This window comes from Vulpes vulpes, chromosome 4 (assembly GCF_048418805.1).
Source record: "Vulpes vulpes isolate BD-2025 chromosome 4, VulVul3, whole genome shotgun sequence".
Lineage (NCBI taxonomy): Eukaryota > Metazoa > Chordata > Mammalia > Carnivora > Canidae > Vulpes > Vulpes vulpes.
In genome coordinates, this window is record NC_132783.1 from 114,103,170 (window position 1) to 114,129,892 (window position 26,723).

At 42.6% G+C, this 26,723-nt stretch overlaps 1 protein-coding gene across 2 annotated transcripts in view; it reads right to left on the minus strand.

The window, feature by feature from the left end:
- Window positions 1-26,723, minus strand: part of GALNT10 (polypeptide N-acetylgalactosaminyltransferase 10) — a 215,322-nt gene that overhangs the window by 101,835 nt on the left and 86,764 nt on the right. For both annotated transcript variants that reach the window (XM_026008154.2, XM_072756779.1), the window contains exons 2-3: window positions 18,739-18,841; window positions 15,579-15,717 (exon numbers count right to left, since the gene is read on the minus strand). In XM_026008154.2, coding sequence (XP_025863939.2) covers window positions 15,579-15,717; window positions 18,739-18,841 — 242 coding nt within the window. The remainder of the gene's footprint in view (window positions 1-15,578; window positions 15,718-18,738; window positions 18,842-26,723) is intronic.

Consider the following 26,723-nt stretch of genomic DNA (forward strand, 5'->3'; position numbering starts at 1 on the left):
GCATTCAGAAGTTGTACTTGAACTGGATGAAGTATCCTTATTTTTTCTTTATTATCTTGAAAAGAATGGACCCTTATAGAATTAAGATTTCTAAGCTCCAGAAATAATGCAATAATGGAAATTGAGACTTCCAGGTCACGGACACTTGAGGCTGCTGGGGCACGCTGTATTTTTTCACATGATTAGTGAGGCCTTACCAATAGTGTGTCAATTGGGCCACCATGGCATCATGAGCAATTACCTGCAGCCCATGGGGTTTTACCACCACTGTGCTCTACACAGTGCAGGTATGACTTGCAGGTATGAATTGTTCTTTAGTGAATACAAGGGTAAGCTGTGCTATTTTAAGAGAATGATCTTTTGAAAAAATCCTTGTGGACTGACTCTGTTGCGTGAAAGCTCCCAATGTTTGTACTCTAGATAAATAATCTTCTTCTAGAAATGGGCGCACCATTTTAGCACCTTCTCATGGGAATCAAATTGACACACCCTCTGCTGCCAGCAGATGATGGTTTTGGGTTTTCTGCTGACCAGACGGGCCTTTGGGAGTTGGTTTGTGTGTCTCAGGGGTGGCAAAAGCCAGGATCTCTTTGGGTTGAGGAAAAAGGCCAACTACTGTGCCCAGGCCATATGCATAGCTTCAACATGGAGAACCAATGAAAATCACTGCATAGGAAGGCTGGAGGGGTCTGAAGGTCACCTTGTTTGTGCTTCTTATTTTACAGATGAGGAAACTGAGGCCCAGAATGAAGAGGGGCCTTCCCAGAGTCACAGAGTGAGATGACATACCCAGTATCTCAAACAGTGGCCCACAGGAAAGGGTATTTCTTAAAGTGGCAACAGCAGGTGTGGTGAGGGAAGTGGCATGGGCTAAAGAGACCCTTAGATCTGGGTCCAAATCCCACATCTGTCACTTAGCAAGGGGTCGCCTTGGAAATGTCACAGCCTGCCTAAGACTCAGTTTCCACTTGGCTAAAATGGGGATATAATTCCTTCCTATTGAGGTTGTCACAAGGAATGAAAGTGATACCACAGGTTAATATACCTGGTACAGTATCTGGCTCATAAATATGAGTTTCCACCTTCTAAAGGCCACAGTGTAGCTCATTTTCCAGCACAAAGTTTAAGTTTAGTATTCTATTATGTATGCTTTTCCCTCTCTATTTTGCATAAAGGATAGTCCCTTATAATAAAACATTTTCAGTAAGACTATGTCCAATGGGCTTTGGAGCCACCAAGAAGCTAAGAGGAAGTTATAAATAGCTCCAGGCTCTGGAACAAAAGGAAGAAACTGGGTCTTAGTGGGCAGAGTGTGAAAAGCTCCTGCCCCCATCCTCCCTCCAGATGCAGATCTGGGCCCTCTCCTGATACATCCTGACAGCAAGCCTTCCCTCCTCAGCTGGAGCTTGGCTCCTAGCCCTTCTCTACACCTCTCTGAGGGATGGGATAGGCACTGGCTTTCTCTTTAACAGTCTGGCTAGAATCAAAGGAGCCAGAAGATTAGTGTGACAACATGCGCCAAGGCTGACATCTTTATGAAGGTCCTTTTCCATTCAGGGAGGCTCTGCTAGAAGCCAGCTGCACCCACCTGCTCTTTCCTCTTTTCAACAGACAGCTCAGAGAATCACAAAGGTTTATTATTATTACCTATGCACCCCGTACTGTCTGTTCATCCATCACCAATGTTGCACCCCCTAACCGGAACCAGACTTCAGATGCAAGCAGTCTTTAAGGGATTTTGGTTTGTGCTACCTTTTCCTTCCCTTTTGAACTCACATTTTGGAAAGCCCTTTGTTCAGAGCATATCTGGTCTTAAGATAGTTACAAAAACAACAACAAAAAAATCTAAAAAGCACGCAGCAAAACCCAACGGTTTCTTTACACAGCTGTCCTACATGATAAAGTTGGTCCTCCCACAGATGTAACACGCAACATATTCCCCATGCTACAGCTTTCAACACAGGCTGACAGCGGGAAAGGGGAGCTCTGGTTAATCGATACGTCATGCGAAATCAAGGTACCTGGAACTAGCAGCATGAAATAACCACCAGAAGGACCATGCTTCAGATCCTGGTTAAATGCCAACTGCTGGGCAAACATCATTAGGAGAAACTGGGCTTTAATAACAAGACTCTTGATGATTCACAAAAGAGGAGAAAAGAAAAAAGCAAAAATGTAAAGATATGTGTTCAAGGATATTGCTGCCGCTCGGTGTCCAGAGACAGAGAACTAGAAAAAACAACCTGTATGCCTATCAATAGAGTAATGGTTGAATAGGTTAGATTCTTGTGGACTGTTACACAGCTGTCAGAAATGTCTTGGAAACATGACCATAATACATTAAGGGAAAAAAGCTACTTGTAGAATAAAATATATATAGTACAACCACATTTTTTGTAAAAAACAAAAACAAAAAACAAACCCCCAACCCCCCCCCCCCAAAAAAAAAACCCCAGATCCTTTCATCTGTCTATACATGTTGTATAAACAAAGGAAAAAAACCCTACAGAGAGCTAAACTGTTTGCATTCACTATCTGGGCAGGTTTAGGATTGGAGGTGGGTGGTGGGATGGAGATGGGTACTACTGATTTCTTCCCCCTAAAAAGGTATGGAGCAGGAGGTTTATAATCAGGAGTGAATGGGGTCCTATTCTATTTAACACGGTTCCTCCACTGAGCTGCTCTGCTGGTCTTACCACCATGGTGCCCTGGAGGCCATCTTAATGAAGGGAGAGAAGTGACCATCACCTTAACTCAGAGTCTCATTCTCTTTTTTCTTAAACCCTTTTAAGGCCCACACCACTTAGAGATAAAACCCATCTCTGTAACCAATTTTACTGAGTGTTACCTCTCTGCTCCTAGACAAGCATGGTGAGAAATGCAAACTAAGTTATCTACTGGTTGTGTCTATTTATACTTATCTCGCCAATCCTGCTTGCCATGCCTGGTCCAAGAACCATCATGCACAGGGGTTAGAATTTAAAAAGCTCCTCCTTCTCTGTGAGGAATGGGTCTCAGTCTGTGTGTGAGGCAGCAGAAAGAGCATATGCTTGGATTTAGGTTTGAGTCTTCTCTGCTGGCTGAGATCATCTGAGGTTCAGTTCGTGCATCTGTAAAATGGAGCTAGTGATCCTCATTAGATACAAACAATTTCAGAGAGGCTAGAATCACAAAGGGTTGCAATAGTGTTTTTGTAAACAAGAAGATGGTGTTCAAACATAAAGGGAAAAAAAAATCACGCAAAACCTCAAAGTGGGAAGAAGTAAAATGAGGTTGGTAAAGTGTTCAGCTTCATGCTTGGCACAGAAGCACTTGATAAATGGGAGACATTGTTATCATTCATGGAGAACACAGCATCCATTTCTAGAAGTAGAGGACTCAGAAAATGCATTGGAAAAAAAAAAAAAAGAAAATGCATTGGTCTGCAGAAATGATAAAAGAATAGAAACCACACATCAGCTCATGTGGATGTCGAGTGGTTTTTGCCTAGCATAAATTGTAGGGGATACATGCCCATTTGATTTTTTAGTTGACAGGCAGCCATTTTTGCTTACAAGCTATTTATCTCTGTAATTTCAACCCAAGGGTTGAATTCACTGAAGTCTGTTTTTACAATTATAGGAAAGAAGTCAGTTTGAGAGATTTTATTGGCTGCCATTTTATTTTAAGGCTTATGAGCAACTTTAAATCCCAATATTAGGTCTGGTAGATCAATAACTATTGTCTTGAAAGAAACAAAGAAAGGAGTCATTTAATTTCAGAGGAGAACTGATTTAAGCCTCCTGAAAAATCAGTGATGCTCCAAAGGAACCTGGACTTTTTCCTTTCTCAGTTCACAAATCACCACATAACCCTTCCTTCCACCTTCCTGCCCCTACTAACAAGAGCCTTGCTACCCACCTGCTAAACTAGGGAGTCCTCATCCCTCCCAGACTGAGCATCTTGGGGGTACTAATCTCATACTGAAGTTCTCCATTACAAAGTGTCAGCCGAGCTTACTCTAGCACACAAATCATGATAAAAAGGATAAAAACTGTAAAAATACACACTAAATATGTCTTCCAAGCCTGTCACTGCTCTATGGAAGTCTGACAAACCTCTCAGCACTGGGGCAGGTGGGACAGGGGTGAGTGCAGACTCCAGTCATTCATTCCCATTACAGAGGGTAGGAAGAGGTGTGCACGGCCTCTGCTATGACCTACACACATGGCACACAAACTCCATCATCCCACACACCACAACACGGCAGACCACAGCTGATCTTGGATCATTTTTAGATTTACTATCCATTATGCTTCAGGCATTTCTTGCTATTCAAGGAAAGCAAGTTAATTAAAACCACAATAAAAACAGAGCAACTCAGAAAAGGATCCCGTAAACCATTTTTCACAACATAAATGGCATCATTTACTAAGCTGCCTACTAGACCTCATCATTTGGATGTTTAATGATGTCTTAAACTTGACAGAAATAAACTTCATTTTCTCCAAATCTGCTCTTCTCAAAACCTTTGTTTCTGTAAATGGCAACTCCATCTTCCCAGTTGCTCTAGCCAAAAACCTTGGCATTATCTCGATCTCTTCTCTTCTTATATCCATATTGTCTGTAAGCAAATCCTGTCATCTCCACCTTCAAAGTATATCTAGAATGGAGCCACTGCTTCTCTGCCACGTCCCTGTCACCGTGGTCTGAGTCACTGTCGCTCTTCTCTGCTTGGCTGCAATAAACTCCAAATTGGTTTCCCCGCTTCCACCATTGGCCGCCTACAGCCTGTTCTCAACATAGCAACTGAAGTATTCCTCAGAAAATGAAAATCAGATTATGTCGCTTTCTGCTCAAAACTCCCAGGACTTCCCATCTCACCCCCTTTGGTAAGAGCCAAAGGCTCATGTGGCCCTGACATCTCTCCAGCCTTGCTTCTCTTCACTTTCCTCTTGGTTCACTGGGCTCCAAAGGCAAGCATGATGGCCCCAGGGCATTTGCATTTGTTTCCTTGTTTCTTCTGCCTGAAGAGTTCTTCCTCCAGTTAACTACTCTGCTAGACCCCCTTCATTTCTTGGTATCTCTGTTCATATGTCATCTTTATTAGAGAGGCCTCTCCCTATCACTGAAATAAAATCTATCCCATTTCCATCACTTTCCCTACCCCTTACTTTGCCTCTATGTTTCTTATATCCATTTATCACCATCTGAAACAGTAATACATTTATTTGTTTATGACTTCCTCTACACAGTAGAATGTAAGCTCCAGGGAAAAAGGAAATTTTGCTTATTTTGTTCATTGCTGTTTCCCCAGGGACTAGCCCATACAATAAGCACACGTAGTAGGCTCATGATAAATATTTGTTGAATGAATGAATGATCTGCAGAGACAGTTTCCAGTGACTAATAAGCTTGAGATCTCTTTAAGGCAAGGACTGACACTTGACCATTTTAATATAAATGAGTGGTGCTAGCTCTGTTTTAGGTGGGCTACAGATAGCGGGAGGGGGAGTGGGAAGGAAGTCCTTAATACATCCACAGTTACTTTACATTAAGTTCCTGACTTAGCCCTGGGTACATCCATAGCTGGCCATGCAGGGCAGGAGCCCAAGAACACAGGCAGCAGCTCTGTCAACAGCTTCCGTTAGCTTCCCGGATCCCCAACACCAATGCATAGCTGGCAATGCCTTCTGCGTCAGGAAAGCTCAATTGTTACATCCCTTGGTCTTTCTTACTCAGGTTTACATAACCATTTGAGAAGATTCTGCTTCTGTTTCTGGGGATGTTTATAAATATCTCAGGCCCTCAGCATCACCAAGGCCACACTAACATCCCTGAATAGGACCTCCGCGCTGCCAGTTCTTATGGGTCATGGAGCCATTTCCTCTCAGACATCTTCCTCCTCGTGATTCCTCACTCTTTGATCTGGGTGTTTTGGATACTGCAATGGTTGGCAAACGACCACAACAAATCCATTTCCAATTGGACTCTAGATAGAACTCTAACCAGGGTTTACCTGTGTGACTTTGGCCACAAGTCATTCTCCTTCCCCCAGTCTGATTCTCCTATTTGCTGATCTGAAAAAAAAGTGAGTAATGATGATGATAATAATACCACCTGTCCAACCTGTTCATGAGGGATGCTCATGAACCTGTTCATGAGGTCTGTAATGTGATTTTCCCGCAAGGTCTTTGTCTTGTTTTTGTATCAGGGTAATGCTGAGTTCACAATGAAGTGGAAAGTACTCCACTCTCTTTAATTTTTTGGAAGAGTTTAGGTAGAGTTTGTATTCTTTTTCTTTTCTTTCTTTCCTTCCTTCCTTCCTTCCTTTTCTTCTTTCTTTCTTTCTTTCTTTCTTTCTTTCTTTCTTTCTTTCTCTTTCCTTCCTTCCTCCCTCCCTCCCTCCCTCCTGCTTGCTTTCTTTCTTTCTTTCTTTCTTTCTTTCTTTCTTTCTTTCTTTCCTTCTTTCTTTCTTTCTTTCTTCTTTCTTTTTTAAAGAATTCACCAGTGAACCCAACTGGATCTAGAGTTTTCTTTGTGGGGAGGTTCTTAACTATAGTATCAATATCATTAGTAGATACAAGAATATTCTAGTTAATCATTTCTTTTTGAGTGGGCTTTGGCAGTTTGTGCCTTTCCAGGAATTTGTTATTTCATCTATATTGCTGAATTTACAGGCATAAAGTTGTTCAGAATATTCATTATTCTCTTAATAGTTATAGGAGCTATATCATTATATTGCCTCTCTCGTTCCTGATATTGGTAATTTGTGTCTTCTCTCTTTTTCTCCATATCAGTCTAGTTAGATGTTAATCTATTTAAATTGACCATCTTAAAGAGTCAGCTTTTGGTTTCATTGATTTTTCTATATTGTTTTTCTATTTTCTACTTTATTGATCTCTGCTTTGATCTTTTTTATTCCATTTCTTCTGCTTATTTTGGATTAACTTGCACTTATTTTCCTAATATCTTAAAGCAGAAGCTGATGTCATCAATTTGAGACCATTTTTCTTCTCTAATATAACCACTGAATGCTACAAATTTCCCCTTAAGTACTCCTCTAGTGACATCCCACAAATTCTGATATGCTGTTTTCATTACCATTCAGTTCAAAATAGTTTCTAACTTTCCTTTTGATTTCTTCTTTGACCCATCTGTTATTCATAACATGAATTACATAGTTTCCAAACATTTGGAAATTTTAAGAGACTATTCTGTTACTGGTTTCTAAATTTAATTCCACTCTATGGTCAGAAAACATGTTTTGTATCACTTGAATCCTTTTAAATTTATGGAGACTTGTTTTCTAACCTAGAATATGATCTATCTTGGTAAGCCTTCTGTATATACTTGAAAAGAAATGTACATTCTGTTAATATTGGGTAGAACATTCTATAAATGTCAGTTGGTCATGCTGGTGGATAACACTGTTCAAAGTCTACTATATCCTTGCTGATTTTCTGTCTAATTGTTCTATCAATTTTTGAGAGAAAAGTGTTGAAATCTCATAGTTGTGGCTATGTCTATTTTTGCACTTCCATCAGTTTTTGCATCAGGTATTTTTAAGTTCTCTTATGAGATACATAAACATTTAGGGTTGCTTTGTTTTCTTGATGAAGGACCCCTTTATTAAATTATGAAACCATCTTCTTTATCCCAGATATTCTTTGCTCTGAATTCTGCTTTAACTGATATTCATATAGCCACCAAAGTTTTCGTTTGATTAATGCTGGCATTGCAGATCTTTCCTATCCTTTCTTTCACTTTTATTTGTATCTTTATGTTTAAGGTGTGTTTCTTGCAGCCAGCATGTAGTTGAATCTTGCTGTCTTATCTAATTGGACATTCTCTGGCTGTTTCAGTTATAATTAGTGTATTTACTTTTGATGTGATTCTTGGTATGATTAAAGTCCATCATCTTGGTATTTGCTATTTCTTTTTTCTGATCTCAGTTTCCTTTTCTCTCTTTTTCTGCATTCTTCTGGATTAACTGAATATTGTTCATTACTCCATTATTATCTTCCTTGTTGGCTTATTAGCTATAACTCTTTGTTTTGCTATTTTAGTGTTCATTTTTATGATTTATGGATACATTTTAAAGTTATAACAGTATACCTTTTAAAGGATATTGTATCACTTCACAAGTAGTATGAGAATCAAAGAGTAGTATATTGTCATTTCTCTTCTCTGATCTTTCTGTTGGCATACATTTTCCTTTCACATAAGTTTAAATCCAACAATATGTTGTTATTATTTCTGGTTACGTGTCAGATACCTTTTAAAAAGATTTAAACAATAAGAAAGAAATAATGTAAGGAATGGGGTTAAGGGGGGTAAGAAATAGTGTATATTTACTCCCATAGTTACTATTTCCAGTGATCTTCATTCTTCGTAAATGAAATCCCTATTTCCATCTGTTACCATATTCTTTTTCCTAAAGGACTTCCTTCAACATTTCTTATAGTACATAATTGCTGTGATAAATTCTTTCAGCTTTTTTTGTGTCTAAGTCTCTATTTTGCCCTTACTTTTGAAAGATATTTTTACTGGGTGTAAAATTCTAGATTGGCAGAGTTTTTACTTTTAGTACCTTAAAGATGTTGTTAGACCATGCTCTTGCCTCTAACATTTCCAGTGAGAATTCTGTCCTCCTTGTCTTTGGTCCTCTGTATAAAATGTTTTATTTCTCTACTTATTTTGTTTTTAATTTTATTTATTTATTCATGAGAGACACAGAGAGAAAGGCAGAGACACAGGCAGAGGGAGAAGCAGGCTCCATGCAGGGAGCCCGACATGGGACTCGATCCCGGAGTTCCGTGGCAGATGCTCAACCACTAAACCACCCAGGAGTCCCTTCTCTACTCACTTTAAAACTTTGTCTTCATCACTGGTTTGTAGTAATTTGATTATGATACACAGTGGTGTCATTTTAGTCATGTTTCTTGGTTTGGGTTTCATTGAGTTTCTTGGATCTGTGGTCTTATAGTTAGTCACTCGGAAAACTTTTGGCCAATGTTTTTGTCCTCCCATTCATGGACTCCAATTACCTGGATATTTGACTGCTTAACGTTATCCCATAGTGCATTAATGCTCTTTTAATTTTGAAAAATTCTTTTTCTGTATTTTACTTTGGAGTAGTTTCTTTTCCTACTCTTCAGTTTCACTCCCTCCCCCTGCAGTATCTAAGCCGCCATTCATCCCCTACACTATTTTTCACTGTAGGCATTGTTAGTTTCATTTCTAGAAGTTCAGTTTGGGCTTCTTTATATCATCCATGTATCTACTTAATTTTTGAAACATATGGAATACAGTTATAATAACTGTTTTAGTGTCCTCTGCTAATTCTAAAATCTTTGTCAACTCTAGGTTTATTTTGATTAGTATTTTTCTCATTATGGGCCATGTTTCATGCCTTCTTGGCATGCCTGATAATCTTTCTCTGGGTTTTACCTTGGTCCACACTGAATCTTTGTCTATAATCCCAAGCTTTGTTCTGGAATGCAGTTAAGTTACTTGGAAAAAGTTTGACCTTTCTGGGTCATAATTTATTATTTTATAGACTAGTCCAGAGCACTGTTCAGTCTAGGACTAATTATTAGTTTTCATGAGGTAAAATTCTTTTAAGTGCTCTATATAATTTTCCAGAAGTTATGAGTTATAAGGTTTCTCAGTCTGAATGGAAGAGAGTCTCAGCCCTGTGTGAGAGCTAAGCAGTGTTCCCTCTAGTCCTTTTGGGTGATCCCTTTCTCAGTCTTGGGAAGCTTTTGCACAGGCAAGTACTCATCAGAAATCTGCTGAATGGTCAAGAGAACCATCTGCAGATCTCCTCAGCTCACTCTCTGCATAGCTCTCTCCTGTCTAGGACTTTGTCCTGTGAACTCTGGCCTCTTTGGTCTCCCTGGACTCTCACTCCCTCTCTTCAGTTCAGGAAGTCCTCTGGGCTCTATCTTGGTTCCCCTCCCTACACTATGGTCTGGAAACTCTCTAGAGACAAAAGTTGGGGAACTTGTAGGACTTATTTCATTTATTTCCCATTTCTTAAGGATTACTGCCTGTCACTAACTGATGCCCAATGTCTTATAAACCATTGCCTCACAGTTTGTCGTTTGTTGTTATTTCAGGCAGGAGGATGTCTGTTACTCTGTCTTGGCTCCCAAATAGCATTTTTGTATGTCTGGGTGAACCTTCATCTTTGGGGCACTATTATTATCATTACAACCAGTGCTATAAGTGTGGTTGATTTAAACTTGTGCTGGTAAGTTGCCTTTCTTTCCAGAGTATATATTTAATAAATGTCTGTCAAAATGAATAGGCTCTAATTGCCTCCCTTGTTGCTTCTGTAACCTATTAGAGATGTTAAGGTGATCAACAGAATACTGTCCTATTACAACACCATGAACTTCTCTAAGTTCTTTTGAGGAAATTCAAAACACATCATAAATCAACAGAGTTAATTTAACAAAAAGCAACAAGCAAAAAGAAACAAAAGAAGCACAGAACCAGGAATCTAAGTAGGTTTGGGCCTCTTATTGCAACAAAGATACCACTTGGGTCTATTTGTTACTGAAAGCAAAACCAATGGGCTGGGGGAAGGAGGCCAGGATCCTACAGAGTTTTCATTCCTACAATGAATGGTCTTTGACTGCTTTCAGTTCCACCATGGAAAATCTTTGCACGGGAGAAAATGACCATTTTCTCAGAGAACTTTGCATAGAACCTTCAGAACCCAGGCACTTCAGTAGTTAGAGCTGTTGCCATCAGCTCTGTGCTCTGGAGGGGCCTCCATGTACAGTTACTGAGCCCTCACACCTCCATGGGAGCAGGGAAAGCAGGCCAGCACCCCAACCAGTCTCTGCTCCTACTCCATGGGCAGGCGGTGCAGAGGGCAGGTTCCCTCAGAGCCAGCTGGCTGCCTCCCACATGTGAGCCCAGCAAGTCAGGCTGAACTGACTGGTTTCCATTCTCTGTGGCTCTATGGCCCCTGGTGCAGCTTCTGGGGAAAGCAAAAGCAGCTGGCACACACAGCTCCTCAATCCTGTTCTTGGCATGCCATTGCCAAAATTCAGTTGAAGAAGTAAAAAGCAAACATTACCTCAGCTCCTGCTAGAGAAGTCGTTTCAGCTCAAAGAAACCAGAGGGAGAGAATGTCTCCTCTGCTCTAATTTCCTCACACATTTCTGCTGTCTGCAGGAACATCCACTAACCGCCCCCCACCCCCACCCCACCCCCTAGCCCGGGGAAAAAATAAAGCTCTTCAAGACATCTGTCAACTCATTTCTAGAAAGTGAGCTTCCACACTGGGAATTCTAAAAAGTGTGTGTTGGTAGAGGGAGGGCAGGGAGTGTCAAGAGCACTGGATTTAGTGACATCCTTCATGGTGACTTGAATGCTAGCTGGGTAGGGTGACAATAGAGGAGCCTGAGGCGTCCTTAGGCTCAATTCCCACCCACCTAGAACAGTGGTTCCTCACCTTACTGATGCCCTGGACCCCTCTGCCAGGCTGGTGAAGCCTATGGTCACTTCTCAGGGCAGCATTTATAATGCATAAGAGACCAGATTATAAAGGAAACCATTTGGACTAAGATATAGTTATGAAAATAATGAAAAAAAAGTTTGAAATATAGTAATAAAAGTGTTTCCTTCTGAACATATTAAATAATATAATCTAGTGGCAGTTCTAAAACTACCTTTACTTCAAAGCAGTGACGAGTATTCATGACATTTCCAGATATTCATAAAGTGATGTAAAAGTAAATGATTTCTTTTGGTGACAACATCATGGGCTTTGTTGCCTACAGTTATAATGGAAAGGAATACCACATTTCAGTTAAAGGTTAATGAAAAGAAAAATGCTGTGTCACCTCATTCAGGTTTATAGACCATCCTGAGTTCTACCTACAGACCTCTCTGTGGGCCCCAGGACTCCTAGATTAAGAAGACTTTTTAAAAAATATTTTATTTATTTATTCATGAGAGACACATACAGAGGGAGAGAGAGGCAGAGACACAGGCAGAGAGAGAGAGAAGCAGGCTCCATGCAGGGACTCGATGTGGGACTCGATCCCAGGACCCCAGGATCATGTCCTTGGCTGAAGGCAGGCACTAAACCACTGAGCCACACAAGCATCCCAAGACTTTTTTTTTCCTGAGCTGTTGGGAAAGAGTGGTGCAATGGGGACAAAGGTGCCAGGCTTCAAGTGGGGACCTCTAACCAGCTGGGAGACTCACTTTTAATCTTACAGTAAGCCAGAGATTGTGTACCCCATGCTTACTCCTCTACCTTTAGGATCTCCCCAAAAAGGCTGGGGACGCTGGGTGAAGGGTCCTCCGGAGTTCCAAGTACTCTGCGTCTACTCTTACTACTGGTCTTCTCATCTCTGGTGTAAGAACCTGCTTAGCCCATCTGTCCCCACCTCTTGTACAAGGCAGCAATAATGGCTCATTGATCATGGTATTCCTGGCATCAAGCATAAGGCTTAGCACTGAGAAGACCATTCCTATATATTTACTGACTGAAGAGATGAATGGACAGATGAAAGTTGTGACCACACCTAGCTTCTCTCTAATTATCAACATATTCTTTATTTCACACCAGTAGTTTCTCTACCCTGGTTATGTAAGTGAGAGTCGCTTTACGAGGTTTTAGAAAATACTGAGGCCCTGGATGCACCCCAGAGACTCAGATTCCAGTGGTCTGGGGTGGGGCCCTGGCCTCTGTATGTTTTTAAAACCACCCCAGGTACAACTAGAGTTGAGACCCCACAGTAGCACAGAATAGCAGCCGAGGTGAGAGTGCAGTGCTCTCTGATAAACTTATTTTCTAGAGCTAGCAAGATGAAATTAGTGCAGAATTCTGAACTCTGCAAGGGGCTAAACACATAAATTGAGTTTCTGACCCTCAGAGTCAGGTCACAGTTCTGAATCCAGCAACATCAGTAATATCTGAACTATATTCTCAGTTGAAAAATCTGGGGCTTGACAGTGAAGACCACGAAACAAACTGCAAACACCATGGACAAGCATTCTGAGGCCCCACGCTCTCTCCTCTCATGGCAAGAAGTCCTTATGAACAGGGCCCATCCTGGATAAACAGCACGCTTTCTGGGAGACAGATTCCTAGCTGTGTGGGTTCCTTACCTACAAAGCAGAGAGGATAATCATAAGGCCAATCTAAACATACTGTTGTGGGAACTGAAAGATGGAATGGGGCAGGAGCATTTTGTCAGTAGCCCAAACGTGCTACCAAGATTAATTCTTTAGTATTGGCATGCCTTGTTTTACGGTCACTTCGCTGTCCTGGGTTTTGTAGATACTGTTTAAAAGTGAAGGTTTGTGGCAAACCCACGTTGGGCAAGTCTGTTGGGGCTATTTTTCCAACAGTATTTGCTCACTTTGCGTGTGTGTGTCTGTGTGTGTGTGATATACCGGTAATTCTCACAATATTTCAAACTTCCTCATTATCATTATTATATTTGAATTGCTGCAATCTCATGATAAAACATTAATGGATGTGGAGCTGCTTCTTATGGGTGAGCAAAAAAAGTAGTTTTTTAAGATGGAAACTACTGGGGAAGACACCGTGAAGATTGTTGAAATGACAACAAAGCATTTAGAATATTACATAGACTGAGTTGATAAAGCATGGCAGGGTGTGAGAGGATTGATTTTTGATTTTGAAAGAAGTTCTCTTATGGGTAAATGCTATCAAACAGCATCATATGCTATAGAGAAATCTTTCTTGAAAGGAAGAGTTGATTGATGCAGCAAACTTCATTGTTGTTTTATTTTAGGAAATTGGCACAGCCACCCTGGCCTTCAGTAACTGCCACTCTGATCAGTCAGCAGACACCACCAACAAAAAGATTACAACTTACTGAAAGCTCAGATGGTGGTTAGCATCTTTTAGCAATAAAGTATTTTTAAATTGAGGTACGTATGTTGTTTTTTAGACATAATGCTATTGCACACATAACAGACAACAGTATAGTGTAAATGTAACTTTCATATGAATAGGGAGACCAAAAAATTCATCTGACTCACTTTATTATGCAGTGTTCTGGAACAGAACCTGCAATATCTCCGAGGTATGCCTGTACTGCATTCTACCAATTGAGTTCTAGGTGGAAAGACCTTATGGATCACGGATACTAGGTCAGACTCCTTGCATTCAGGTTCTGGCTCAACTCACCAGCTGTGCCATCCCATGCAAATTATCTAACCTTCTCACACCTCGATTCCTGATCCGCAAATGATGGTAATAAAAGTATGTACCTCAGTGGGTTTTTGGAAAGTCTGGCTGAGTAAGGTAGGCACCTAAAGTACCTAGAACATCTTCTAAAACTTAAGCTTTGCATCAGAATCACCTGTAGGGCTTGTTAAAACACTGATTGCTGGGCCCCTCCCAAAGGCTTTTGATGCAGTAGAATGAGGCTGGGAACTGAGAATTTGCATGTCTAACACACTCCTAGGTACCCATGGCATTGCTGGCTTGGAAACCACACTTTGAGAACCACTGGCAGAGAACCATGCCTGGCATACAGTAAGCACCTACTAAGTGTTAGATGCTATTATCTTTTCCTGGGCTCTACTTTCTTAACCTCTGAGCAAAACACTCATTGCTCCAGTGACCCTTGGTACTGTCTTCGTGTAGAAGCTATTTTGAATTCTACTTGTGGAGGTTCCCAAAGGGTAGACCCAAGATAAGTTGCAACAGCACCATGCGGGAGCTTACTTATAATTCAGGTTCTTGGGTCCCAACCCAGATCTACTGAATCGGGATTTATAGGGGTGAGGCACAATATCCTGGGCTCTAATATTCCTCTGCCTGACGCTCCTGCATACAGATTTGAAGACTCCTGCTCTGCTAGAAAATCACCACAACCACCACAACAAGCCTACTGAAAATGGCTAGGGAGGCAGGACAGTTTAAGGTCCAGAGTACAGGTTCTGGTTGAGCTGGAGACCTGGCTCAGCTTCTTTGCCACCTTAGGGCCATGAGTTACGATGCTCATTTCAGTCTGTTTCCCCAGCTGTAAAATGGACACCATTATACGATCTACCTCACAGGAACCTCAGGTGATGCCAACAAAGTACCTACATATGACAGCCATGCAGAGAATGTTGGCTGCCACTCTAACCTTCTTCCTCACTGCTATGATGTGTCCTGGCTCAAAGTCACTTGAGACAGCTTATAAAAAAAGACATAAATACATAAGTGCATAGGATGGCTAAAATAAAGCCGCTTTTAAGCAAAGGAAATAAAAATGTATCACACAAAAAGTGGGGAGCATGGGGTTGAAACTGTCGCTGCAGCTGTCTGAATATGAGGTTTGAATGTTCCCATAGGCCAGAGCAGAGGGAAAACACAGTGGTCCCACAGTTCCCACTGCCTGAAAAGAGGAAGGAGGCCAGCTCTTTCTTATCCCTCTGCCACCCCACCTCCAAATCTAGGAGAATCCGGTCATATAAACCTCTGCACCAAGGCCCTGTGTACCAAGGAGGTACAGTCACTTTGTGTACCTGCTTCTTTAATTAATTCTCATCAAGAGCCACATGCAAAATCCTTAGATCCAGAAGATGAGAGATGTCACACTCACTTTGGGTGCCGGATATCAGGGAGTGAGCGATTCAGGGAGATTTTATCACTGACGTAAATGTTAAATCCATTTTCTCGGTACGCTTGATCCACTCTCTCAGCGTCGGTCATGGGGTAAGGTCTGCCTTGTTCTCCATTTCCTAGGAGCAAAGAGCAAAGTCAACGTTGCTAACTGAATGGAATGGGGGAAGAAGGATGAAAGATATGATTAAACCACAGAGGTGAAACTTTATACTTGGATACAAAGTGGGCCTCCAGATTTTGTCGGGGGAGTATAAAGATGGGCAAGGAATGAGCATTTATTCAGCCATGGCCATGCTATGCACTTTACAGGCCTGTTCTCATGTAATTCCCACAGCAAGCCATCAGGGTGGACATGTGAAACTTCATTCTATGGATGTAGGCTCCAAAGTCCATGCTTCCCCTGCTCTTCCACGGGCTCCAAACATCCCTGACCATGGCATCCTATCACCTGGACAGGAGGCCTGCATGGGAGTTGACCAACCTTGGGCCAGTTACCCCAACTCTCTAAATTGCTGCTTGTTCCATCTGGTACCCACAACCCACTGAGAAAGTCAAATATGAAGTTGCATACATGACAGAATTTATAAACAGTATTAGGATCACTCTCTAGGCAGGACAAACTTCATATGCAAATAAAAATGTTCCAAATGCTAAAAGATGCTTTGATCTTTTAAGTCAGCAGACAGTTAAGATCTGCCTAGTCTAGGCCACGATTGCCTGAAAAGTGTTGCTTTGAGGCAAGGATTTGGGTGGATAATGTGCTAGCTGTCCTTTACTCTGCACAATCCCTCTGGGGAAAGTATCCCTGATGCACCTAGCAATTATTCTCTGGGTTCCCAGGGTGCAGGTGATGAGCAGGAATGTCCACACCAACCCCTGCAATAATAGCTCAATAATCTGCAACTGGTGAGAGTCTTGAAGAAATGGCCATAAAATCAATTCGTTAAAAATCACCTCATCTTCTGGAGCTCATGGTCTGAGCAACACCCCTATTTGCTTTGCAAAGTAAATGTTGACAACATCAGTTTGATGGGAAGGTACAAGCCGACAGGTGCGGCCAAGGGCTGTGCCTACTTCCACACAGCCAGATGACAGAGAGGACGCCACCATCTGTAACTCGGAAGGCTCCGCCGTAAGATGCTGCTGGCTCGTGCCCAGGACGGATGCCGCAAGGGACACAAATTGCAGCCAACAGAAAAAGGAGAGCCAGAAGCATCTGCTTGGGGAGGGAAGTTTCTGGAAGGCAGTACAGAGGAGTGACTCAGTTCAGGCCCTAGAGTCTGGCAGGGTACAGCTTGAAGCCCAAACCTGCTACTCACAGTTTTGTCATCCTGGGCATGCCATTTGCCTTTTTATGATAGGGCTTTGCCCTTTGTATTAATTGGGATAAGAAGATTCAATGTAATGATTAAGGAGCAAAGGCAGGGCAAGATGCCTGGCACTGAGTTAGCACTCATCACAAGCTGGTTCTTATTATTCTTAATAATGTCTCCATTGCTTACTCTTTTTCTTGCTAGTTAGGCCCCTGTTCTGATAATTCTGGTAGGAATTCTGGCAAATCGGCTCTTTTCAAATGTTTCCTTTTTCAGTTTAAGCAGCACCCACCCTCACTTCATTTTCAATCACTGGCCTACAGAAAAAGCACTGCCATGCTTTAGATTTCCGTGACCACTGGTTATTATATCAGCTCTATTTAGAGGCTTGTTGTAGTCTGTTTTTTTCATAATGTAATCTAAAAAAGAAATCAATAGTGGTGGGTGCCTTTAACTGAGATAAAAACAAATCGTATTCCAATTCTTATATATCTATGGTGCTTTTGAGTATTGTAAAGTTGTTTCCTTCCCATCACCGTACTTGTCACCTTCACAACAACACCCCAAGGTTCTTCTAGCAGGAAGTATGAGCCCCACTGATTGATGGGGAAACCAAGGCTCTGGGAACATGGGATTTATCTGATGGTCACGTGATTGGTCAGTGGTGTCAGAGCTGCCCTCCTGCAGAGTCCAGGCTCTCTAGAGATAACTTTCCACATAATTTCTTTCTTTTCTTTTCTTTTTCTTTTCTTTCTTTTCTTTTCTTCTTTTCTTTCTTTCTTTATTTTATTTATTTATTCCTTAGAGACACAGAGAGGCAGAGACACAGGCAGAGGGAGAAGCAGGCTCCCTGTGAGGAGCTTGATGTGGTACTTGATCCCAGGACCCAGAGTTCATGACCTGAGCTGAGCAGATGCTTAACCGCTGAGCCATCCAGGCAAACCTCCACATAATTTCTATATAGCCTACTCCTTCCCAGCCCTTCCCAATTCCCCAGTGCAACAGGAACTGCTCCAAAGGCTAATTAGCCAAAGAAAACTTTAGCTGAAGTCTGCTAAGTCCATTCAACCTTGTGGCTACAGAGCTGGAGAGGGACCGGCTCTGTCCCCCAGACCTGGATTCAAGTCCCAAGCCTGTCCTTTTCTCACTGTGTGATTGTGGGCAGATTACCCCACATCTCTGAGCTATAGGTTCCTTCTTGTCAAATGGACCACAAAGGGTGACTTGGGGTTTCACCAAGAAAATGTGCAAAGTAGGGGCAGCCCGGTGGCTCAGCGGTTTAGCACCACCTTCAGTCCAGGGCCTGATGCTGGGGACCTGGGATCAAGTCCCACATCGGGCTCCCTGCATGGAACCTGCTTCTCCCTTTGCCTGTGTCTCTGCCTCTCTCTCTCTCTCTCTGTGTCTCTCATAAATAAATAAAATCTTAAAAAAAAAAAAAAGAAAGAAAATGTGCAAAGTGTAGAGGATAAGCCTCACTCACTGCAGGTGTTTAATAAATGTTGGCTCTTATCATGACAGCACTGCCTTTTAGTGGTAAAATATCTCATAAGGCGGGGAGACATCATCTATCACCCAATAAAGGTGGTGAGGACAATTCCTAAAGGCAGTGGATCTGGTGATGTGAGTGGAAAAAGGGGTCAACTAACAGGTGAAGAGGGAGACTCCCAGGAAGCAGAGGAAGGGATGATGGCAAATGCAGAAGAATGGAGAAGGAGTCAACACAAGGTCCGGACATACCTGCTAAACATGCACACACACACACACACACACACACACACGCACACCTATGTACATGCCAGCGCATGACACTGCTCTCCATACCTACGCGCTGGGCGTCCCTCCTGATGGCTTCTTTGTCATGCCAATCCTTCAGCTTCTGCCCATCTCCCACGAAAAGTATCTTCTTCTGCTGATTGTGTGAGCCCTTAAAAAAAGAGATAAAAACAGTGAAAAAGGAAGAAACAGGAAATAAATTTAATAACAAAAACCCAGAAATGGCACTACTTATGGGAGCTTTTGGTAATAACTGATGGTCTGTCATCAGCTGTTCATTTATGAATCCCCTCAATATACCTTTGTTAGTGCTGCCACATGCCAGTCAGGTGAGCAAAGGTCAGAGGGGTGACAGGTACACAGTGTACGCCCTCCTGGAACTCAGAAAGCAGCAGGAGAGAAACAGATGGACAGACATTTCTTTCTGCCCCCCCCCCCCCCCCAGGGAGAAAGCAGTAAGTGAGCTCCGTCCGACAGAAATATGTGAGCCACAAACATGAGCCACATGTGTAACTTTAAATTTCCCAGAATTCATAGTAAAAAAAATAAATGAAAAACAGATGAATCAGATTTGATACTATATTTTACTTAACCCAATACATTCTAAAATAACATCATTTCAATGTACAGTGTAAAAAAAATTACTGAGCTGTTTTATTCTTTTTTTTTTTTTTTTTTGTACTAAGCCTTTGAAATCCTGTGTGTACTTTACAGTTCTATTCATCTCAATTCAGACCCTTCCAGGTGGCTCATGGCTGCATACTGGGCAGGGCAGGTAAGTGAACCTCAAACCAGAGGCCTGGAGAAAAGGCTGTAGGAATTGACCTCCACCTGGGAGAACTAGGGAAAATTTCACAGACATGAGGGTATTTAGGCTGAGCTTCAGGGGAGCAGAAACGAGTGGCAGGGCATTGACTACTTCCAGGTGCCGTGGAGGGGGGCAGGGCTGGGCTGGGCCTGAGGACCTTGGAGCATAGGAGCAGAAGTCAGATCTTGGTCGTTTCTACAGTCCCAAAGGCCCAGTCCCAAAGAAGGTAAACATTTGGCGATTGTGTGTGGAATGCGTGAACAAGCAATTGGATGGCTGAGGGAAAATGGGGATATACAGTAGGCACAAGAGAGCAGCCCCTAGGGGCCAGGCTCTGAAGGCATTTATTGTGTCCAGGAGGTGAGTCCATCCTGGTGGGCCCATTAGGAAGTGGTTTCTCTAATTACAGGAGTTGCATTCCAGGATCTGGGGGTCATCAGAATGCACCAGATGCTTCCCCATGCCAACAGTCAAGTCTAAAGACTTGGCCCGGGGGCTCAGTTAGAGCCTTCCCCAGGTAACACTGCATAGCACGGCTGCTTAAATACCTTCCTGTGTTCACATAAATGAGAATGGCTTTCCCTATCATCTTGCCCATTAAAAATTCTGCAGACTTGTTCTTGCCATTGTGGCATGCAAGATCCAATAGTCCTATTTCCTATGTAATTAGCTACAAAGGCCCTGAGCATGTGGCATGCTGCAACATTAACACTAACAAGAAGTAACCAGAATAAAATCATCCCAAAACCTGTTTATTAAGTGTCTGGCTGATCCTTGTGTTAGCAGATTTTCCACAACAGCTCAATATCCTTACATCAGCTCTAATGATAATAACAATCCTTTGCATTCCCTCTCCTGCAAACCTCTCTGCATTGCAAGGAGCAAATTCTGAAAGTTAGCATGCCAGATGTGTTGGTCAGAGAGGGAAAGAAAACTGTGATAACAAAGCCCACGTGCCTACAAACATTTCTTGGGTTTCTCAGAAATCACAGAAGCTGAACTGGAGTTTCCTTTAGCAAGTTTCAAATGCGTTCAGAGACATTTCTACAGGACACACACAGTGCTGCCTTGGGAGGAGGGCTGCTGAGAGTGGGGGCTTGGCCCCCCCCCCCCTTTCAACCAGACCAGCAATGCATCTGTCTGTTTTCTGTACTGGGGTTCCATGTGGATTTCATTTTAAAAAGGCCATCTGCTAAGAACAAATGGACAACCATATGAGCCTTGCAGTGGGTCAGTGACCTGCCTAAGGTAAAATACTCCATTGCCAAGATGTCAAGAGGGTTGGTCAAGGGCTGTTTAGCGATCTTTTTTCTCCAGTCCTCCCTCCCAATTCCTTTTCCCTCTTCTGCAACCCAAAGGCTGGGAACTTCAGTTGACTGCTTAGGTTACTGGCGGAATGAAGACTCTCAACATGCTGAGGCTACCTTACTGGAAGGGACCCATCTAAAGAGGTTCTCAAAGTGTGAGCAGCACTGCCCCACCTGGGGCCTCATTAGAATGTTCATTCCTGAACCCTACCCCAGTCCTCCTGAGGCAGAAACTCTGGGGATGAGGCCCTATGATTTGTGTTTCAACAAGTCCTCCAAGAGATTCTCAGGCACACTCAAGTTTGAGAATCTACTGGTCTAGGATGAAAACAGCCATGATCCTGCCTGCTTGCATGCCGGTCAGACCAAACCTGGGCTCTAGCATCCAAGTTGAACAGATATTTACCATCAAAGGTCACAAAACCCTTAGGTATGGTTGCTGGCAAAAACAATTGTGGCTTTGAGGTTTTGTTTTGTTTTGCCTTGTTTTTTTTAATTGAAAGAAGGAAGAAAAGAAGAAGCGTAGAAAAGAAGGAAGATTTTTCTTATTGTTAAGGGTCAGATGACCCTTAAGGACATTTCAAATCTAAAATCCCACGAAGGGCTCAGTTTCCTCCATCTGTTTGTGAAAGTCTTCCCTTGATACTGGGAATGGGGTACAGGCTTGAATCTCATAGTTGTGACCCCATGGAAGTATATTCCTTAAATTTTGTTCTCAGAATGAACAGTGAATTGCTGAACTGACAGGGTAGAGAGGGCCCCAAAATTCTGGGAACTTCACACCCTCAGCTTCTACCACCTGCACTGCCTTTGCTTTCATGATGTTTGACCCTCTGGAATGTTCTACAGAGAAGATTTATGTTGTTTAGGTGGTCCCAATAGTCCTTCTATCTCCCTAAACTAATAGGATGTCAGAGCCTGCAGACACAAGGAGTTCTGCATGTCAAAGCATGTACTTACAGAGGAACCTCAAATACCCAAGAAGCTAAGCTAGCTATCAGAATCAGTTAGTTCACTCCTCTCTCATCTTACAGATGGGGAAGCTGAAGTCCAAAGAGGCCAAGCTACCCAACCAAGGCCACATAAGCAGATAAGAGGATAGGAGCCATGTTCTTTGACTCCCAGGCTATCTTTCGGTGAATAGAGCCCTTGCAGTGTGATTTTTTTTAAAGATTTTATTTATTTATTCATGAGAGACAGAGAGTGAGGGGGGGGGGGGAGAGAGAGAGAGAGAGAGAAAGAGAGAGAGAGAGAGAGAGAGAGAGGCAGAGACACAGGCAGAAGGAGAAGCAGGCTCCACGCAGGGAGCCCGATGTGGGACTCGATCCCAGGATTCCAGGATCATGCCCTGTGCCAAAGGCAGGAGCTAAACCACTGAGCCACCCAGGGATCCCCCTTGCAGTGTGATCTTGAACAACTTACACGAGTCACAAGTCCAAATTTTCCCACCTGGAAAATGGAGACAGCGCTATCTACCCAATAGGTATTTTCAGAGTTGGTGAGAAAATCTCAAAGACGGAAGGTTATCCTGAGCACTTCCAGAATTTATACATAAAATGTAGACATCAACACCTTTAGGATTTTAAAAATCTACTGTAAATTGACATTTTCTCATCAAATTACCTTGATACAGAATTCAAATTTTGCTATATGGGTTAAAAAAAACCTTCCAATTAATAGGTCTGAGCTTTGGGTAAGAGAAAATTTAGGTTTCAATCCTAGAATCACAGACTTTTCAGTGCCCAAAGGACCCTTTGAATCCTTACCCACAAGCCTTGACAAAAACTGTGGTTAATTTCAGGTGGTTCAGGACTCTCTGAGGCCCATCCATAGGAACTCCACAGATAGATCATCCAAACTACACCAAATGTTTATCAAAACCTATTCTGTGCCAGGCACTGTGCTAGGCACTGGGGAAACAGGCATGACAACAAAGGTCCTGCATAAGTGTTAATGGGGTTTACAGCCAGATCAGTCTCTCTCAAGGGGAGGTTTTTGGGAGCCCTGGGTCCTCATTACAGATGTAATTTTCTGGCCCCACCTTGAACCTATTAAATCAAAGTACCTGAGGGGTGGGAGACCAAGATGTGTTTTTAAACACATTTCCTAAGTGATTCTGATTCACAGTAAAGCTGAGAAAACCATTTGTCTAAATCTAGCTGCCTCAATATACAGATATGAAATCTGAGGTTAACAGAATAGAACAGGTTTGTCCTAATTCCCATAGCTTACCAGCCCCCAAACCCAAACCAAATCTTGCTGTTCTCTCCCTGGGATAGATTGTGAACTTCTCCAAGGAAGGGTTATCTCTCTTGTTTCAGTTCATCACTATGCATTCCTAGGCCAATACCTGGCCCACCTTAGGCCCTCAATAAATATCAGGTGAATGAGCAAATGGCTGCTCATCAATGGGGCAAGTAGTCTAGTTTAATGACTCTGGTTTCAGAGGTGAAAAAACCTAGGTTTTATTTCCAGGGCAAATTTCCTTGACTGAAAAATAGGAAAAACTAACAGACTAACCACAACTTGTGGATTGTTGGGAGAATGAACTGAGCTAATTTACACACAGCATCTAGCTCAAGGTCTGGCACAAAGTTAGGCCTTCTCAGTAAAGGGGGACTATTAATACATTATTTTTAGAGAAAGCTTATGATCTGGTGCTTGTGATGGGCACATCTGGGGGAAAAGAAGAGGGACGGGAATCAAATAATAAAATGATAAGCCCTTCAGGGCAACCAACCTAATACCTGAGCCGTTTCAACTGGCCATTGCTGATAACGGGATTTAGAGAGTCTTCTCATTCACAGAAGGGCACGTGCCCATGTGGAAATTCTTCAGACAAGAAGAAGTTCCTAGTTAATAGTGGCATTTTGCAATTAACAAATGTCACAAGACCTTCGGCAACAAGAAAGGCATGGATGACATTTCTCAAAAGACAGCAATTCCTACACAATCACAATCACTTAATAATGTGCAAGAAAGCACGTCTGGATTTTCAGTCCAGAGTTAACTGTAAATTTCTTTAATTCTATGAACTCAAATATCTGTCTGTAAAAGCTGTGACTGTTTCCCCGCAGCAACTGTCTTTTGCCCTTGATTACCAGGGGTCCTGTGGCTACAGGAAGCAAAGGGGATGGGAGGGAGCATGGCAAGAGAGGCGAGGGACAATCTGTGGAGGAGGCTGCCAGAATTAACGTGGAAATCACATTAAACAATAAATTGGAAATGGCTTTTGACTGGCTGCTCTAAAGAACTGCTTCTGGTATCAGCGTGCTTTTACTTAACATTCCATGGGAAGAATCGATTAGTGTTCAAACAGCCACACACTTACACACACAAATGGAGTTTTAATCTTTTGTTTAATCACTATTTAGCGTGCCTGGCACCCTTTGGAGGGGAGGAAGAAAGGTGGTGAAGCAAGCCAACTGTACTCTGCCCAAGGAGAAAGATCTGTTCAAGTGCACACTCGAATCCCAACATTGCAGATGCGGCAACTCCCTCTCAGAGGATACTGCCACCTATGGCTGAGCTGGTGACTATCTTCAAAATACAGGAAAGGGGCCATCTGCTCTAAAACCACAATGCTAGAAGTTCAACTGAGCAGGTCATCTGCTTCATCTAGGGTCTGAGGACACATTATGGACCAGATTCTGCTGCAAATTTTAGCATGGCTTCTCCCTCCAACCCCCTTTTCAACTAGCCCCACAAAGGCTCTGAGGTTTAAATGACTATATAATTCCAAACGTTTGTCTATCTGCTAAGGAGATTATTCTAATAACCTTCACACACACACACACACACACACACACACACACACATGCATAGAGCAAAGCATTCTCTCCAAGGTTGCCTGCAAGGTTATATTTCAAAGATCAGGTACAGCTTAATTTCGTTGAAAGCATAAAGTTACTTTAAGCAAGGAACTTTGGACAATTGAGTAAATGTACTTCCTTTATGAGTTTTGAGGACATAAGCTACGTTGTTTTTTATGTTTCCATTCATTCAACAAATAAGGATGACTTTGTTGATAAATTGGTATGTCCAAAGAACTGTGGGGGAGATGGAGATAAAGAAGACAGTCCCTGGACTCAACAAATAGCATGGATATGAGACAGGCATGCAAGAAATGAAAAAAAACCCCACAACACTAACATAAGGGCCCCAAAAGTTGTATGGATAAATTCCACAGATATTTACAGGGGCAAAGATTAAATTCTACCTGAGACAATCAGGGAAGGATTCCTACAGAAGCAGAGTCTTTGAGTGAGTTGCCTAAAAGAATGGGTAGGATTTTGATAGGTAGCAATGGGGGGTCATAATCTAGCTGGAGGGAAAGCATGTACAAAGAAATGGATGTCATGAAGTAAGGGACAGATTTACTTAATGGCAAGGGGCTGATTTGGCTGGAGTGGGATGCAAAAAAGAGTCATGAAGGGCACCTGGGTGGATCAGTCTGTTAAGTGTCCAACTCTTGATTTCGGCTCAGGTCATGATCTCAGGATAGTAAGATTGAGCCTTGCAACGTGGCTCCCCCACTCCGCAGAGAGTGTGCTTGCTCTCTCTCCCTCTGCCCCTCCCCCTGCTCACGTGTGCGTTTTCTCTCTCTAAAATAAATACATCTTTAAAAAAAAAATGTGAGAGAGTCATGAGCCATGAGGCCAGGAAGTCTGGACCAGAATCTGAGGGCCTTACACAGCAGCTGTTCAGCAGGCAGGAGCCACAGAAGGTCTCTGAGCAAGAAACAGGCTAGAGTAGCACTCCAAGAACAAAATGGTACTTGCACTTAATCTCAGAATCCTCCTCTCCCTGGGACAGATGGCAGAAGGAAGATGATCTTGTTTTCACTCAGAGGAAATGCTCCCTCTTTGTGGGCTGAGGACCACTCTCATTCCAGCTTTCCACAGGTCAGACTTAAAGGAGGCTGATGGAACCCCAACCCCAGTAGATAGGACAGCTGTTCTGTGACAACCTACTTTTCACCATAACCAGTACCAAGCTGTATGAGAAAACAAACAAACCTAAAGGGCACTGTCTATGGGGGGACAGAGACACTACAGCCCAGCAACCACAAGACTGCCTAAGTCTGCTGAGCCCAAGTCCAGCGAGTTGGCTCTTCGACTCGGCCACTGGGTGCATCCATTTTCCTCTCTCCAATAACGCCATGGTGTCAAAACCAGGATGCTGGAATCTGAAATCTAGAAGGGGCTTCATTGCCTAAGAGGGTAAAGTCATACACAGACAGGAACCACTGTTAAAAAGGCTGCTCCTGTACTTCCAAGGGCAGAACTATACCACCTGTCCAATTCACCCTTTGTTTTGAATAGATGGCTCTAGAAAAGGTCATTTGCTACTTAAGGTGTGAAAGCTCATTAAGAGACTTTTCCAACAGCAGAGAGAAAAATAGCCAAGATATTTTGTAATGTCTATTATCTAAAGGGCAAACGGAATCTTTAGTAACTTCTCTCTTCCATTCTAAAAGAAGGATATCAACTTTTAACATTTTCTTCAGAGGAAGTTCCCATGTTTTATCATGGGGGGTGTGTATCAGGGAAACAATACTCTGATCAATAATTTGATAGTGTGCACTTGAGTGTCTCACCTATGCACCCACCCATCAGTCTGTCTGCCCCTCTATCCACCCGCTTAAATGTTTAATGAGAACAACCACATGCTAGGCTCTGTGCTAGGTATCCAGGATATTGGTAAGCAAGACAGACAAGGTTAATGCTCTCATAAAGCTTACAGTACTGTGTGTGGCAGAGGAGAATACCCACTTTAATCCAGAACCACAAGTAAATTAAAACAGCTCCAGTGGCATGTGCATAAAAGAAAAGCACACAGTGCAAAGACAGTTCCTTTCTTTCAGATCAGATCAGAAGGGTCTGATCCAGTCAGCAAGGTCAGGAGAGGCTTCCTTG